This window comes from Rosa chinensis, chromosome 6, assembly GCF_002994745.2.
Source record: "Rosa chinensis cultivar Old Blush chromosome 6, RchiOBHm-V2, whole genome shotgun sequence".
Lineage (NCBI taxonomy): Eukaryota > Viridiplantae > Streptophyta > Magnoliopsida > Rosales > Rosaceae > Rosa > Rosa chinensis.
In genome coordinates this window covers 47237798-47251477 of record NC_037093.1, presented here as the reverse complement: position 1 = coordinate 47251477, position 13680 = coordinate 47237798, and the positions used below count along the sequence as shown (strand labels likewise).

The following is a 13680-nucleotide window of genomic DNA, read 5'->3' as shown; positions in this document are numbered from 1 at the left end:
ACCTCCAAGATATCACAGTCTTTTCCCATGGTGAACACTTAGGCTATGTTTGGTATGGCTGGGCTTTTTAGAAAAGCTGGCTTCTGCTTATTTCTGAGAATAAGTGGCTGAAAGAAAAGTAGCTGAGTGTTTGGTAAACTGGCTTTTTATATGAGTTGTCAGTGGCAAAAGCAGTGGTAAAGTGTTTGGTAAATTCAAACTAGCTTGTGCTTTTTGCTTGTGGAATGACCAAATTGGACATAAGAGATTATTTTTCCTTGATTGTTTAATAATAAAATGTTGTTCGAATGCTTTTGTTATTATTTTTAATCTTTATTATGTCCTTATTAATTTTTGTCAACTTTCAATTTTTATAAATCATGATAACCATATGATTAATATTAGACAATTTTAAAAATAACTTATACAAATATATTAGTAACATTAATAACAATTTGTTTATTGTTCGCATCAAGTAACCACAAAAAATATCATAAAATATTCAAATGTTCACGTTATTACGCGCACTCATCAAACTTTGAGTAATGTTATTTCTTATTGTTTCCTTTGTGCACCATGACCATGATATTCTTCTTCTACGTCATCATCCATCTCTATCCTACCATTTGACCCATCACCTTCTCTTTATTCACTGCAGACAAAATGTCTATCACGATGTGCACGTCGCCGTATATAATTATGAAGACATGCACATTCACTTTAGGCTTTAGAACGTCAATTGAATGTCGCAACTCCTTCACTTTAGCATCAGCTCTAGAAAGTAAGGACTGCACCCAGAAACAAATGATCAGTAAATATCCACAAATGATATGATAACTATGCAGGATCTGCTGGCCACAGGATGCACTATAATACATAAACACAATAAATACACAATCTCAACTAGGAATATCAAACAAAGTTTAGACCTTAGATAACAGATGGTCCACTTCGGAACAATACTCTATTCTACAGAACCTTTTCTATCTTTTTTAATCCAACCATTAGGGAGGAAGGTCACTTTAAAGTTGACAAGAAAGAATATCACAACATCGTTTTTATTGTTTTTCTTATTACTCATTTTGATAGTTACAGCTTTGTTTAAAGTATAAGATAAACTCTCATTTTACTTAGGACACCCACCTTTAGAAAGCCAAGTTTCTTATCATCTTAATCTGTTTCTATGCTTGCATTCTGTTTGAAAATCATTTAGGTTACTAACTTGCAGAAGCTTAAACCAATTTAGACAAGAACCAAGCTAAACATAATAACAAGAATAACAATTGAAATAGCTTATAGTTCATCAAAGAAATTTCCATTCTTCAGTGCATCTAGTATCAACCTAATGGATAATAGCTTTCATGTTTGAGATTATGTCCCAGATCATTTTCTTGTTTTGGTTTTTCCACTAGAATTAAATGTATGAATCTTCAGCATGCACACCTGAAGAACTGTAACAGTTAATTACTACAAGCCGTTTATTTTACAAGCCATACATTTATGGCTTTCTGCATCGAACATGTATATATCACAACAAATGAAGCAGTAATCCATTATTCTTTTGGAATGGCTTATAGAAGCCATGTAACAAACCCACCAAACTCAACTATGGAAACCAGTTTCAGCATCCAACAAATATTGACAAGATGACCAACTCCAAGTATAATCAACAAAGAATTAACAGATTAAAAGAAATGGTCTTGCATAATACAACAATTCATTTGAACAGCTTACGTGAAATGATGTAGTTTTAGAAAAACATAGTAGTTGTTTGTCAAAAATTTTCAAAGAAGATAATAAAGATGGACTACTTGTAAGGTGGCGACAGAGGATTTTATCAAAGGGTATTCTATAATGTGACAAGATTGTAATTTGTACAATGCTGAAAACAAAACAATTGGGCCATAATACTCATCTTTCTCTAACCAGCGAAGTCTGTATTATGATTAATTCGAAAAGAACTACCCATCAAACACACCAATAATCAGAAAATTAAACAAACAAAAAACTAAGGAAAACTCAAAGTACAAGAATAAACTATAAAAAAAAAGGATTAATTTCAGTTTACCCCCCTGAGGTTTGGGGGTGAAATGATTTCACCCCCTCTACTTTCAATTTTGAATTTTTACCCCCTAAACTTTTCAATTTCAATCAGTCTTGTCCAATTTTTACTGTTTCGTCCAAATTGGACGTTAAGTTTGACTTTTGAGGGCTAAAATGGTCATTTCAACATAAAAAATTTAAAAAAAAAAAAAAAAAAAATTTTGTTCTGTTTTTAAGTTTTTTTTTTTTTTTTTGTTCTGTTTCTTCTTCTTCTTTTTTTAAATTTTATTTCCAACCTATACATCACAAGTTATAATAGGTTTATAAAAACAAAAAAATACTCTAGGTAGTTGAAAGTCGCTCGCTGGTCTACCATATTTGTGACATATCTCCGATAAAGTGAAGAATTTAGGATATATCCCAAATAAAGTGAAGAAATATTTGTAAAAAGTAATTTTACACTTTATCTATAAATAAATATCTGTATATCCCCAATAAAGTGAAGAAATATCTATGTAAAATCATTTTTGGTTTACGATATTTGTGATATATATCCAATAAATTGAAGAATTTTAGGATATATCCCCAATAAAGTGAAGAAATAGCTGTAAAAAATGATTTTACACTTTATCCAGTAAATATCTGTATATCCCCAATAAAGAGAAGTTTTACACAGATATTTATTTACATATAAATATTGGATATATATCACAAATATCGCAGACCAAAAATGATTTTACACAGATATTTCTTCACTTTATTGGGGATATATAGATATTTATTTACAGATAAGTATAAAATTATTTTTTACAGATATTTCTTCACTTTATTGGGGATATATTCTAAAATTCTTCACTTTATCGGAGATATATTACAAATATCGTAGACCAGTTAGCGGCTTTCAACCACCTAAAATATTTTTTTGTTTTTATAAACCTATTATAATTTGTGGTGTATAGGTTGAAGACAAAAAAAATAAATAAATAAATAAAAAATAAAAAAACTAAAAACCAGAAAAAAAAATTTAATTTTTTTTATTTTTTTTTATTTTTTATGTTGAAATGACCATTTTAGCCCTCAAAAGTCAAACTTAACGTCCAATTTGGACGGAACAGTAAAAATTAGACAAGACTGATTGAAATTGAAAAGTTTAGGGGGTAAAAATTCAAAATTGAAAGTAGAGGGGGTGAAATGATTTCACCTCCAAACCTCAGGGGGGTAAACTGAAATTAATCCAAAAAAAAAACTTAAAGAACCTAGAACAAATACTTGTTTTGAAAGTCGAGATGATTTTCTTTGACATTTCAGAAGAGTGAACTGAGAATAAATGAGATGCATGCCGATTTTGAGGAAAAGCTAGTTCTGGTGAACAAATTGTCCTTCAGGCTAAAGAGTACTTTCATGGGGCAAATTCAAGGTCTGTACCTATTTTGTCTTCTGCTCCTTCAATTATGTATTCTATTCCAACTCCTAGTTCGTTTACTAATGACAAGTGGATTCCACCGAAGCCTCCTTTCCTCAAACTAAATGTTGATGCTGCAATTGACCATAAGAGGAGTAAAGTTGGGTTGGGTGGGGTGGTCAGAGATGAGAATGGAAGAGTTAAAGGGGCATTTATGCATAATATGTTGGGATGCCTTTCAGCATAATATGTTGGGATGCCTTTCAGCCCACTCTAGTGAAGCCTTAGCTGTTCTATTTGGTATGAGGTTTTGCTTGATGGAAGAGTTTAAGCTGAAGTGAGCTGTTGTAGTTAAAAATACAAAGACAGACATAGGCAAAGAGAATTGAGCAAATCCCCGAAAGACTCCCGGAAGTGATGGACCTCTCTCCATGATCAAGGGGAAAAGGCCAAATCGATCGTATCAGTGAGGAGTTGTTCTCATCTAGCTAATCCTTAGTTTACAATTTTACATACATATAGTTGATTGTTTCAGAAGAAAAGGAAGCTTGGGTTATTATCAAATCAGTGCTGTCCCATATACAAATATAGTGCATGCTGACTATGATTACATTTCCTATCAATAATCTCCAGCAATCAAACTACTCCTACCGCCTTACATAATTGGACAAGATTACGGAATACCAATGATGACTGTGCTGCACAAAATTCTTTACCGTGATACCTATGCTAGTCAAAATGTGCTGGAGATCAAATTATTCTGGAACCAGATGCATTATGGTTGCAGGTGTTAAAGGGCATATATTTTTCCCAGATTGAAATTTTTGTCATCCATAAAAGGCTCTAGAGTAGCTTAATGGTGAATTGATAAATAAACTTTTCGTCAATTTCAATTGCTACACATCACAGCACCCAGTGTATGCTACAAATCACAATCTCTACCACTCATATTCAAAACCCAGAACGAAATTCAACCCAAATATTCATCAAAATCATCAAACTTTGAAACTAAAATAGCTTAAAAACGAACCTGAATGAAATTCCCAAGCTTTGGGGGGCTTCCATTTCCAACCTGAGATCTTGATGAGAGGATACGTGAGGCGGCGTCAAAGGGAGAGAGATCGATGCAGCGTCTGTGATGAGGGAGAGAGATTGGATGCGGCGTAGGGATATCGAGTAATTGCTTCCACCAAGAAGGGTAAAGACCGGTATTTTAGAACTTTCAGTAATCTACAGTCACCAGCGCTACAGTGAAGACCGGGTTTCTGGCTTCTAAAAGCTGGGTTGAGGCGGCTTCTGCTTTTCGACGGAAGCCACCGCAACTTCTGGAAAAAGCTGCTCCCAAGTTTGGTTACCAAACGCATATCGGTCTTCTGCTTATAAGCGGGGGAGCAAAAAAGCCCTCCCGAACATAGCCTTAACCAGTTTGGGAATGACCTTTGTATGGGTCAGAGAGATACCCAACATCAACAAAACCTTCCAAAATACTTATGTCGTTTTGGGATGGGGATAGTGGACGCAGGCCAGTGTTGGCGGCGTTCCTGGTGTGTGATGGGTCCGAATCCATCATCTCTCTGTAGGAAGAGAACAAGCCCATATCAATCGTACATCTCAAGAACTGAAAGATATCTTTTACAGCAATCCTAATGGCGTCGCGTTGGCCCAGAGCTATATCTTAGCTAACAAGCTTACTGCAAATGAGATATCTGGTCTTGTGCATTTAGCTAAGTACAATAATGCGCCTATTGTACTAAGTAAGGCACTTCTGCCTCAAGCATATCTTCGTCATCATCCTTTCGACGAAGAGGATCCTTTTCAGGATCAAGACTACGGACGATCATGGGGGTGCTTGAAGGCTTGACCTTGACAAAATGCCTAAGCATCTATCGACACGATTCTCAAGTTCCAAACCGAGACATAATCATGTTCTCCCAAAATCATTCATCTCAAATTCGGATTTCAAATGTTCAGTGGTTTCCCTTAACTCTTCAAGAGCTTCCAATGAAGATCATGTCTAACATGAACCGCGATAGAATCCGAAACTTGTTATAGAAACGCATGGGCATATCCCTTCCCAATCAAGTAGTCACTTTAGTGAGCGTTTTAATCTTATTGTAAACGCGCTCCGTGGTCTAGAGCCACTTGACTTGGGTAGATGAAGTTCACCATAAACCTTCATGTATATTTCGTATCTAGATCCCCATATAGATACGTAGTGACCACATTTGTAAGCTGCATGTTCAGTTATTCGAAAACTACCAAACTGACAAGGTAGTGAAGTGCAATGACATCCATTACGAGATAATATGTCTCATCATAGTCGATTCTAGGGCGTTTTGTTAGAAGCCTTGCACCATAAGGCGAGATTGCCATCTCTTTTTCTCATCAGGCTTTCTAACGAAGACCCATTAGTCAATAGGTTTTATGTTAGGAGGTGTGGGTATCACTGGCTCGAAAACCTTCCTCTTCATTAGAGAATCCAACTTAACCTGGATCGCATCTTTCCATTTAGGCCAAATCTCTCTACGTTGGCATTAGTTCATCAACGGAGCGTGGTTCGATATCATCTGACTCAACAAACTCATGCACAACGAAATGCGCAACTACATCATCAATTATGATGGAGTTTATATCCCACGTCTCATGTACACTAGTGTAATTTTCATAAAGCTCTATATTCTCAGGAATAGGTTTTGACGTTGAGGCGTCCCCCAACGATAATCATAACCTGGAAGATTCTCATGAGATGGATTTTGAGTGTCGATGATCAAAGGATTGGAGTGTGCCAAGGCATCCTTTGAACCCACGGGCCTCCCACGCATCCTAGCTGGGGCCATGGCCTGTAACGCCAGAGTGCCACTCTCTTTGGCATTGGCACCATGCCTACATCCGTGTAGGGTGGCGCTACGTCCTCTTGTAGGGACGTACTTCCTTGCAGGCATATTTGCAGCAGATGTGTGATCTCGTCACTTTAGTAGGGATCGAGATGAGACATAGTGGGGACAGGCCACGACAATTCCTGTCGTTCCTGCTGAACATCTGTGTTCTTATCTCTCCCTAACGACGGGAAGACTGTCTCATCAAAGTGACAACCCGCAAATCTAGCGGTAAGGAGATCGCCTTGCAAGGGCATTAAGTGTCGGACGATTGTTGGAGTCTCAAATCCAACGTAGTTGCCCATTCGTCTGTACGGACCCATCATAGAATGTTGTGCGGCGCAATTGGCACATAAATGGCACACTCAAAAATGCATAAGTATGATACTTGTACCCAGTCACTAGCTGTAACGCAAAGGTAGATTGAGTGGCGGTGGGTCGTAGATGAATTAGCATAACTGCATGCAATATTTTATCACCCCAAGCAGATATAAGGAGATTGGTGCGCATTACCAATGTCCAGACTACCATCGTAGACATTTCCTAGAGACCATTTGGGTGTGTTCATGGGAATGTGATGTCCAACATCAGTCCCAATGCAATAACCATTGAAAGTCTTCAATGTAAAACTCGCTAGCATCGTCAAGTCCAATTGACGAAATAGGATGATCCGGGAAGTGAGCCCGTTGTCATATGATATTTGCTAGGAGTGTAGCATAAGCAGCATTACAAGTGGACAATGGCAAAACACGTGACCAGCGTGTTTGCGTATCAACCAATATCATGAGATATTTAAACGTCCGCAATTTGGTTGAATCAGTCCATAGAATCCCCATGGATTCTATGTAAGAACATAATGAGTATTTTCATATCCTTTGCATAGGACGGTCTCAGTCCTAATTTCCCTAAGGAACGGGTTTTGTAAAACGAGCGAGAGGCTTTAGAAGCAACCAATGAGAATTTTGGTTGAGCTTGAGCGTCTGAAACGCTATTTGAAGCAAGTTGGTGATTGCAGCATCACCTAGGGCACCATCACCCTGATGGACGCCATCCATGGCATCATGGATAGGGACTGCGCCATACCTAAGCTGGTGGTGGTGGATGGAGGTGGTGCCCTAGGCAGCTGCATCGGTCACACTTAGTCTTGAAATCAACTTTTGATTCATGCTTTGTTTCGCTCGAAAGGAATGATGTCCATGTGAAGTCTTTAGTAGAGGATCATCATATCATGACTAGGATGATCTATCCTGTCGTGACAGAGCTAATATCTGTCTAAATCTAAGAGATCTTCTCTCATAACTTTATTGGATTAATAGCTCGAATAGTGACATAGAATCCACTAGAAAGACACATAAACTTCTCTAAGATGTGCCTTTGTTCTCAATCATTAGAGGTATTGCAAAGGAACTCATTTCCGTTCTCTACATGCGTTTTCGCATGGAATCCGTTGGCTATTCATAGGTGCGATTGGCCTTTGGAGCGTAGAGAGTTTATGTGATAGTAATTAAAGTACCATTTGGCAAGTGGAACTTAGGCTATTCCATGTCCTTGAATTAATACTGGTGGCCCAGCCATCGTAGTCACAAAATTCATATGCTCAGAATCAAAATGGAGTCATAAAGAACTCGAAATTTTATTCATAAGCCAACGGAGTTATATCATTGTTTCTTTGACTAAACAAAATCTAATCCAAAATGATAGCTAATGCAAAACAATGGTAGTCGTCTAACTTCTTTCGGTAATTCCAAAATAAATGTGACCAAGTGAGTAGAGAGATGTCGATGGAGCAAGGCTCGCTTAAATACCACTAATCTCATAACCTTCCTAGACATCACACTTACTTTGAGTGAGTCTACTTTGAAGAAAAACTAAACCATTGGCATTTACTACAAAAATATATGGCAATTGCCTATTACATCTCTTGGAAAAATAAAGACTTAAACAGAATTGGCGATCTATTGATCCCAGCCAGATTTGTAGTCTTCAACCCTTCACTCTAGATCATCTTCTTGATCTTCTTGTTCCATATAGTGAGCTTCTCTTGCTTCACAATATGCTTTGTAGGCGGTGACGATTTCTTCACGAGCTCTACAAATGTGTGCCCAATTATCAGACACTCCACATCGAGAACATACATCTCTTTGCTCAAATTCCATTGATTGAGGCGCTTTGAAAGCGTCATTCAGATGGCTCTTAGTGTTTGTGGCGCCACCAACATGGCCAGAGGCGTTGCCTCCTTCTCTCTTTCCACATTGACCTCTTCAGTTCCGTGTTCACCTATTTTTGCTATTACCTTCCCAAGTAGAGCGATTATATGAACCAGAAAGTCCAGAAGTATCCCTAAGGTTAGGGTTTCACTCTTGGCGCCTTCTCTTAGGGGCATGACTATAATTGGATTCCGGAATATGCTCTGTTCCCACGGATCTTGAATTATAGTTCTTCACAAGGATGTTGTCATGCTTTTCAGCGACATTCATAGCTCCAATGAGCTCATGAAACCTTATGATTCGTCTTGCAGTAATATCTATTCGATAGTTCTTAGCAACCATCAATGTAGAAACGGGGAAAGTAGAGAGAGTCTTCTCAATCAACATCGCATTTGTGATCTCTTTACCACATAATTCCATTAAGGATTTAATGCGAAGTGCTTCCGAGTTGTAGTCAAGAACTGACTTTAAATCACAGAAGCGGAGGCTATGCCATCTCACTTCTAGGTCAGGAAGCAGAGAGTCACGGACGTTGCCAAATCTATCTTCGAGTGAGACCCACAGCATTTTGGGGTCTTCTTCATTCATACACTCGTACTAGAGCGAATCATCCATATGATGAGTCATTAGGATGATGGCTTTCGCCTTATTTGCCTCTAAGGCTGCTCTATTTGCTTCCAAAGCTTGAGCTTGCTCAACAGTTAGCACGTCCTGGTTAGAGTTCGAGAATCGTATCCAAGATTCCATCAGCCTTGAGATGCTGGCGGATATCACGAACTCACCTGTGATATTCAGAGCCAGTTGTTCCCAATGGAGCAAAGTCCAATTTGTTTAGGTTACTCATCCTGAAAGAGAACAAGAAATTAGGGTTAATTTCGGAGCGAAAAAGGCTACCACGAAAACAAATAAAATTTCTGAGCATAGTCGCTTCCAAAAAATTCGATTCCAAGAGGGGTTGGATTAGATCGAAACAATGATGTTTGCGGTCGATCGTTTTATCTCAACAAACTCTAAGTTTGGAGAACTCTACAAGCTCCAAGCTTGGAGTGAGCACGAACCCCCACAGTTCGGCTTAATTTGGTCTCCCCAAGGATAAAGAAAGGGAGGTAGAAAAAGGGAGGTTGCAAGTCTCCAAAAAAGAAGAGAAATTAAATTTAAAAACTCTAAAAACAAGGGAACATTTAGTAAAAAATACCTCGAAATAGGTCGCCGGAAATTTGACAGGAAAAAGTGGCCGGAAAAGTAGTTGACCGGGTTGACCGGAAGGCTGACATGGCACTGATGCTGACATGGCAGTGCTGATGTGGCAGTGGGTCCCTGTGCTGACGTGGCTGTGGATCCTCCTGCTGACGTGGCAGTGGGCTTCTGGGCTTCTTTTCCTTTCCCCCTTTTTTTTTCCTTTCTTTTCTTTTCTTCTTCTTTTCTGCCGGTTCAAGATGCAGATGCTCAGATGGCCGGTTCACGTATTTTTAGGCCGGTTTTTGAACTTTTTCTTCTTGTTCCTGAAACTTCAGATCAGTGGGCTTCTGTTATCAAAATTTGGTGGAAATTAGAGCTCGGGAAGATGGTGAACCGGTGGAATATTTGCTGCGAGTTGTATGGAGCTTCCGATGGCTGGTTCGGTAGGTTTCCGGCCCGTTCTTGGGGTGCCACCGCCGGTTCTTGATTGCCGGAATCGAGTTCCTTCAATGTGTGAGGTGGAGGCAAAAAAGGCTTCAAGGTTTTGTATTCGGATTCAAGGTTTTTAGCTTCTTGAATCAGGGTTTGGCTATTTGTTTCAGGGTTAGGGCTTTATGCTAATAACGTGTTTAAGGAAAACTAAATTGGGAGAGAATTGAGTCGTACTTTCATTGATAATAGGGGCTTCTTTATATGGAAGATTACAAGCATAGAGATAGAGTTGTACATGGAAACATAATCGTACATTGATTGGATATCTCTTAAGATTCTCCGAGAATATCTCTAATATAAACCCTATTTCAACTAGAGCAAGTAACCTCGAGTTTGAGCTAGACACATATTCTGGAATTACTTGAACAAAATCAAGTTTCATTTGAGAAAATCAAAATTCATATTTCTAAATAAATTAACCATATTAAAGAGTTTAGTCAACAAAGAAATCGACCTTCTGAGCTGTGAGTTTAGTCAACAAACTTATCATCTAAACAGTGAGATTCACCGTCAATTAGTTAAAGAGTCTCTTCATGTTCCAACCTTAAAGTCCAAAGTTTAGGTTCCAAGCATGATTAAAAAATAAATTTCCAACTTAGAAATTGTTTTTTCAACACATCAATTATGACATTTAATCATGGATTAATATGGTAAAAAAGTACCTATCACTTACCACTAACGAACAAGGTGAAGAAGTCAACCAAAACACTATCTACTCGGGTTCCACCGTTAGGATTATAATAAGCACCGCTCTGTCGCTCTCTCTCATCCGCGTTTTTACAGTTCATAATTGATAGATAGATATTTAGATACACAAAATCAAATGATATGATATTAACCCCCCAAACAAACTTTGATGTCTGAGTCTGAGTCAGTGTGAGAGTCTCCGTGTCAGCCAAGCCAGACCCAACCCAAAATGGCGAACCCGCGACTCTCCGGCGCCACCAGTAGAGGCGGAGCAGCCAATCGAAGCTCCTCTTTCAGATTACTGGCCCTCGCCATTACCGCCTCAGCCGTCGTCTTCTTCTTTTCCCTCACTTTCATCTTCACTTCCCCAACTGGAGACTCCTCTGATCTCGACACCTTGGTAAGTCTTTTACTCCAGTAATGGGATTTCAAGTTTGAGATTATTCGGTTTTTAGTAGAATATTTCGATTTTTCCGATTTGCATTTCCTGATCTAAATCGTTGCCGGTTTTCAAAGTTTGATTCTTTTGTGGTTGATTTGGGGATTTAGGGTTTCAATTCGGGTTCTTTTGGATTGGGGTCCACGAGAAGGTCGGTGCTGGCTCTGAAGTCCGACCCGCTAAAGCCCCGGCTGGATCAGATCCGGAAGCAAGCGGAGGATCACCGAACCCTAGCCCTCGCTTACGCTAGCTATGCTCGGAAGCTGAAGCTCGAGAACGCCAAGCTGGTCAGGATCTTCGCCGATCTCTCCCGGAACTACTCCGATCTCATGAACAAGCCGTCCTATCGGGCTCTGTTTGAGTCCGACGGGATCTCGATCGACGAATCGGTATTGCGGCAGTTCGAGAAGGAAGTGAAGGAGCGTATCAAAGTGACCAGGCAAGTGATTGCCGAGGCGAAAGAGTCTTTCGATAACCAGCTCAAGATTCAGAAGCTCAAGGACACCATTTTCCAAGTGAATGAGCAGCTGACCAAGGCCAAGAAGCAGGGAGCTTTCTCCAGCTTGATTGCCGCCAAGTCGATCCCGAAGAGCTTGCATTGTGTTGCAATGCGGTTGATGGAGGAGCGGATTGCGCATCCCGAGAAGTATACCGATGAAGGGAAGCCGACGCCGCCGGAATTGGAGGACCCGAGCCTGTACCATTATGCTATATTTTCAGATAATGTGATTGCCGCATCTGTGGTGGTGAATTCGGCGGTGAAGAATGCCAACGAGCCGTGGAAGCATGTGTTTCATGTGGTGACTGATAAGATGAATCTTGGAGCAATGCAGGTTATGTTCAAGTTGAAGGACTACAATGGGGCAAGAGTTGAGGTGAAGGCTGTGGAGGATTACAAGTTCTTGAATTCTTCGTATGTGCCGGTGCTTAAGCAATTAGAGAATGCAAAGTTGCAACAATTTTACTTTGAGAATAAGCTTGAGAATGCAACCAAAGACACAACAAACATGAAGTTTAGGAACCCTAAGTATTTGTCTATATTGAACCACTTGAGGTTTTATTTGCCTGAAATGTACCCGAAGTTGAACAGAATACTGTTTTTGGATGATGATATCGTGGTTCAGAAGGACTTAACTGGGTTATGGAAAATTGATATGGATGGGAAGGTGAATGGGGCGGTTGAGACATGTTTTGGGTCCTTCCATCGTTATGCACAGTACATGAATTTCTCACACCCATTGATCAAGGAGAAGTTTAATCCGAATGCCTGCGCTTGGGCTTATGGAATGAACTTCTTTGATCTGGATGCTTGGCGAAGGGTGAACTGCACAGCGGATTATCACTACTGGCAGAATCTGGTAAGTGATGATTTTCTTATTTTCTGTTCAGAGCAATTCTTGCCAAGAATCCTTACATTTTAAATCAATGTTTTGATATCTGTTTGGTATATATGCAACATAGTTGTTAGATTATGCAAATTATGGTGCATTTGTTGGTTTGGTTGCCTTACAATAATGCATCTGTTTAGTTTACTAAGGGAATGATAAAGAATGTATCATAAGCTGTAACGGAAACAGAGGGGGAAGTTATGCCTTGTTGATGCTATATGTCATTTTTCGTGGTTATTCTGTTTCAGGATATCTTAGGGTTGATTTTGTTTTTATTGCTTTTATCTTTCACTGATCCTGTATTGAGTAGCACTAACTATGGATGTAATCTCGTTGCAGAATGAGAATCGTACCCTGTGGAAATTGGGGACTTTACCCCCAGGTTTGATCACATTTTACTCAACAACGAAGCCACTGGACAAGTCATGGCATGTTCTGGGACTCGGCTATAATCCAAGCATCAGCATGGATGAGATTCGCAATGCTGCAGTGGTGCACTTCAATGGGAATATGAAGCCTTGGCTTGATATTGCCATGAACCAATTCAAGCCAATCTGGGAAAAGCACGTTGATTATGATCTAGAGTTTGTTCAGGGCTGCAACTTTGGGATGTAAATGACTTGAGTTGCTGAAGCTCTAGTTAATGGATTTGCCAATGCTAGTCCTGAAGCTAGTAAGCTGTTATCCACTTTCGGGTTCTGTTGCTGCTCCCTGCATGTCCAATTGTTCGTATTAGGTATAGAGAATATCGGCATCAATCTAAGTGTAGCATACTTGTTTTCCATGTCAATCTAGGTTTATTTTTATTAGTGAATACAACTTCAGCTTACCTGGGGTACTAAATTATTCAAATTGCTGATATTTACCAGTAAACTACTTTGAACTGTTTCTTGGACCCCGAAATGTAAATCTGCATACTATGTCTCTTATTCCCAAAAATGTCCACTAAAGCAATGATGTAGTGGATAATGTTATGCACTTTACTACT

At 39.2% G+C, this 13680-nt stretch overlaps 1 protein-coding gene and 1 long non-coding RNA gene across 2 annotated transcripts; one reads left to right on the top strand and one right to left on the bottom strand.

Annotated features, from left to right (window-relative positions):
- Window positions 1-567: 567 nt before the first annotated feature.
- On the bottom strand, window positions 568-4473 carry LOC121049674. The gene is made up of 3 exons (XR_005801029.1): window positions 4455-4473; window positions 3448-3558; window positions 568-767 (listed from the first exon to the last, which is right to left on the bottom strand). It is a non-coding gene; the product is annotated as an uncharacterized LOC121049674 (long non-coding RNA).
- A 6491-nt stretch (window positions 4474-10964) lies between these two features.
- LOC112169953 (galacturonosyltransferase 8) lies at window positions 10965-13678 on the top strand. Its single transcript, XM_024307074.2, has 3 exons — window positions 10965-11265; window positions 11415-12662; window positions 13032-13678. The coding sequence occupies exons 1-3, from the start codon at window positions 11095-11097 to the stop codon at window positions 13305-13307; spliced, it is 1695 nt and encodes a 564-aa protein (XP_024162842.1). The 5' UTR covers window positions 10965-11094; the 3' UTR covers window positions 13308-13678.
- Window positions 13679-13680: the final 2 nt, after the last annotated feature.